The sequence below is a fragment of the Lucilia cuprina genome, chromosome 3, assembly GCF_022045245.1.
Source record: "Lucilia cuprina isolate Lc7/37 chromosome 3, ASM2204524v1, whole genome shotgun sequence".
Lineage (NCBI taxonomy): Eukaryota > Metazoa > Arthropoda > Insecta > Diptera > Calliphoridae > Lucilia > Lucilia cuprina.
This window is the reverse complement of record NC_060951.1, coordinates 6,925,230-6,927,722: the sequence shown is the minus strand read 5'-3', so window position 1 is coordinate 6,927,722 and position 2,493 is coordinate 6,925,230. Positions and strand designations below refer to the sequence as shown.

General features: G+C 33.7%; 1 protein-coding gene across 1 annotated transcript in view; it reads right to left on the bottom strand.

Moving 5' to 3' along the window:
• Positions 1-33: 33 nt before the first annotated feature.
• Positions 34-2,493, bottom strand: part of LOC111675950 — a 9,374-nt gene continuing 6,914 nt past the window's right edge. The window contains exons 3-6 of the mRNA XM_023436834.2: positions 1,723-1,940; positions 915-1,667; positions 773-853; positions 34-707 (exon numbers count right to left, since the gene is read on the bottom strand). Of these exons, the coding sequence (XP_023292602.2) occupies positions 537-707; positions 773-853; positions 915-1,667; positions 1,723-1,940 (1,223 nt within the window). The 3' untranslated portion in view covers positions 34-536. The remainder of the gene's footprint in view (positions 708-772; positions 854-914; positions 1,668-1,722; positions 1,941-2,493) is intronic.

The window sequence follows — 2,493 nt, the reverse complement described above, 5'->3', positions numbered from 1 at the left end:
AGTTCTAGTTCAGTTCTAGTTCAGTTCTAGTTCAGTTCTAGGTCAGTTCTAGTTCAGTTCTAGTTCAGTTCTAGTTCAGTTCTAGTTCAGTTCTAATTCAGTTCTAGTCCATTTGTAGTTCAGTTATAGTTCTAGTTCAATTCTATAGCCTAGAAGACTAGACTGTGGAGTAAGCTTAGACTATAGAACGGAAGAGATTAGAATCTAGGCTAGACTCAAGTCCAGATCATTCCAGATTGCAGACTATACTATAGTCCGCACTATAGATTATACCTAAGTCCAGACTAAATGCTATTTTACTTTTTGAACTACTAGTCTCTAGTTTTTTAATTACAGTTCAGTTCTAGTTTAGTTCTAAAACGAATTAGTTTGGTTCTAGTACAGTTTTAAGTCCGCATAATATACTACACTTTAGTCCCCGCTACATGTTCTACTCTAGTTCTGCAGTTCTAGTTCAATTAAATTAGTTTTAATTTACTAAAAAAGACATATATTTTACCATTATTAATCGATATTTTACAAGTGCAACTCTATTGTTATTTTAATATTTTTTTCGCATAATCATAAATATGGATTATGTTACAATCATAAGTGGCTATATGGAGATTTTCACCACAAACAAAGTCTGAATTAATGTGGGGATTATGAAGTTCAGAGATTAAAGTACTGCAAGCAGTGGAAGGATCATTAGAGGCGCTTAGTTTGCCCTAAAACAAAAAGGATTTAAAACTAAGATTTAAATTTCACTACTTTAGATACTTTTAAAACTTACCAACCAAAATTCATTACCCGATAAGGCATTGCCATCCCATGCATATGAAACCACCAGCAACATGTCCTCGTATTCCGCAGGCTTTTGAAATTTTATTAAAATTTTAAGAAATACCTTAAAACTGTTTTCTTTTTTATCTCACCAATTTCTCATTCGGATTCCTTTTCGATATAAAAGTCTTTATCCCCCCTCTAGGATGTCCGCGAGAAGCTATAAATCCATTATCTTTCAACTCTCCACATTGCTTAAGATTAAAATAGGAAAAATGCACTACACCAATATTATTTAGCAAAGGTAGTAAATAATTCAGACGTTCATAGAAACATTCCATAAAAATTTGTTCCTGCTGGACCGCTGCACGCCAAACACCCAAACCAAAACCCACCACATGTAAATAGGCGCAATCGGGGCGGGCTCTTTGATTAGCCTCCAATAGCAGTAAATCAAATGAAATGGCATAACGTTTTTTCATCATAACATTGTCGAATATAACCAGACAGTTAAGAGTATCACCAAAACGTAAATTATCCTTGTTGACCTTATCATACAAATGATCTTCCTCCTCATAGAATTTATTCCAAAGTCGGCGATAATCTTGCAGTTTTTCTAAAGTTTTCACTTTTCTTAAAGGATTTAAAAATTCCAAAAAACTAAAATTTGGTTGAGGTTTATCCAATGCTTCACCATAACCATTCTCTCTTGTATTTTGTTGTCTTGTTATTGTAATATCTTGAAATTCCATTACTTCTTTGCGTTCAAAACGTGCCCCTATCATGCCTATTATCAAGCCCTCTCGCTCGATTTTACTTAAATCTTCTTCACGTAAACCTTTATTATAGCGATCACCATCATTAATGAATTCGGTTTTGGAGGAAACCGTTAGAAGAGCTGAAATCTTTAATTAAAAAAATAATACCTATTGTTTTCTCAATTTTGGTAAAAGGTGTTACCTTTATTTCATCATAACTTAAAACATTTGTCAATATTAAAGGCTCTCTTTCTTCTGGAGTGCCTACTTTCAGATATTGGCGTCCAAAACCCGTAGCTCCTGTTATCAGTAGATAATCATCATCGGTTCCGACAAAACTGACACATCTTTTAGTTAACAAACGTTGTACGAATTCGCAGATCGTCATGTTTTTATAAAGTTTACGCTCGCAAGGAGAACCTGTGAAGATAAGAATGTATAAAATAGTTCTAGTTCAGTTGTAGTTCAGTTCTAATTCATTTCTGGTCCAATTTCGGTACTATTTCAGTTTCTAGTTTAGTTCTAGTTCAGTTTCTAGTTCAGTTCTTGTTCAGTTCTATTTCAGTTCTAGGTCAAGTCTATGTCAGTTCTAGTTTAGTTCTAGTTCAATTCTAGATCAGTTCTAGTTCAGTTCTACTTCTAGTTCAGTTCTAATTCAGTTCTAGTTCAGTTCTAGTTCAGTTCTAGTTCAGTTCTTCTTCAGTTCTAGTTTAGTTCTAGTTCAGTTTTAGTTTAGTTCTAGTTCAGTTCTTGTTCACTACTTGTTAAGTTATAGTTCAGTTCTAGTTTAGTTCAGTTCTAGTTTAGTTCAGTTCTAGTTCAGTTCTAGTTCCGTTCTAGTTCAGTTTTAGTTCAGTTCTAGTTTAGTTCTAGTTCAGTTCTAGTTCACTTCTAGTTTAGTTCTAGTTCAGTTCTAGTTCAGTTCTAGTTCAGTTCTAGTTCAGTTCTAGTTCAGTTCTAGTTCAGTTCTAGT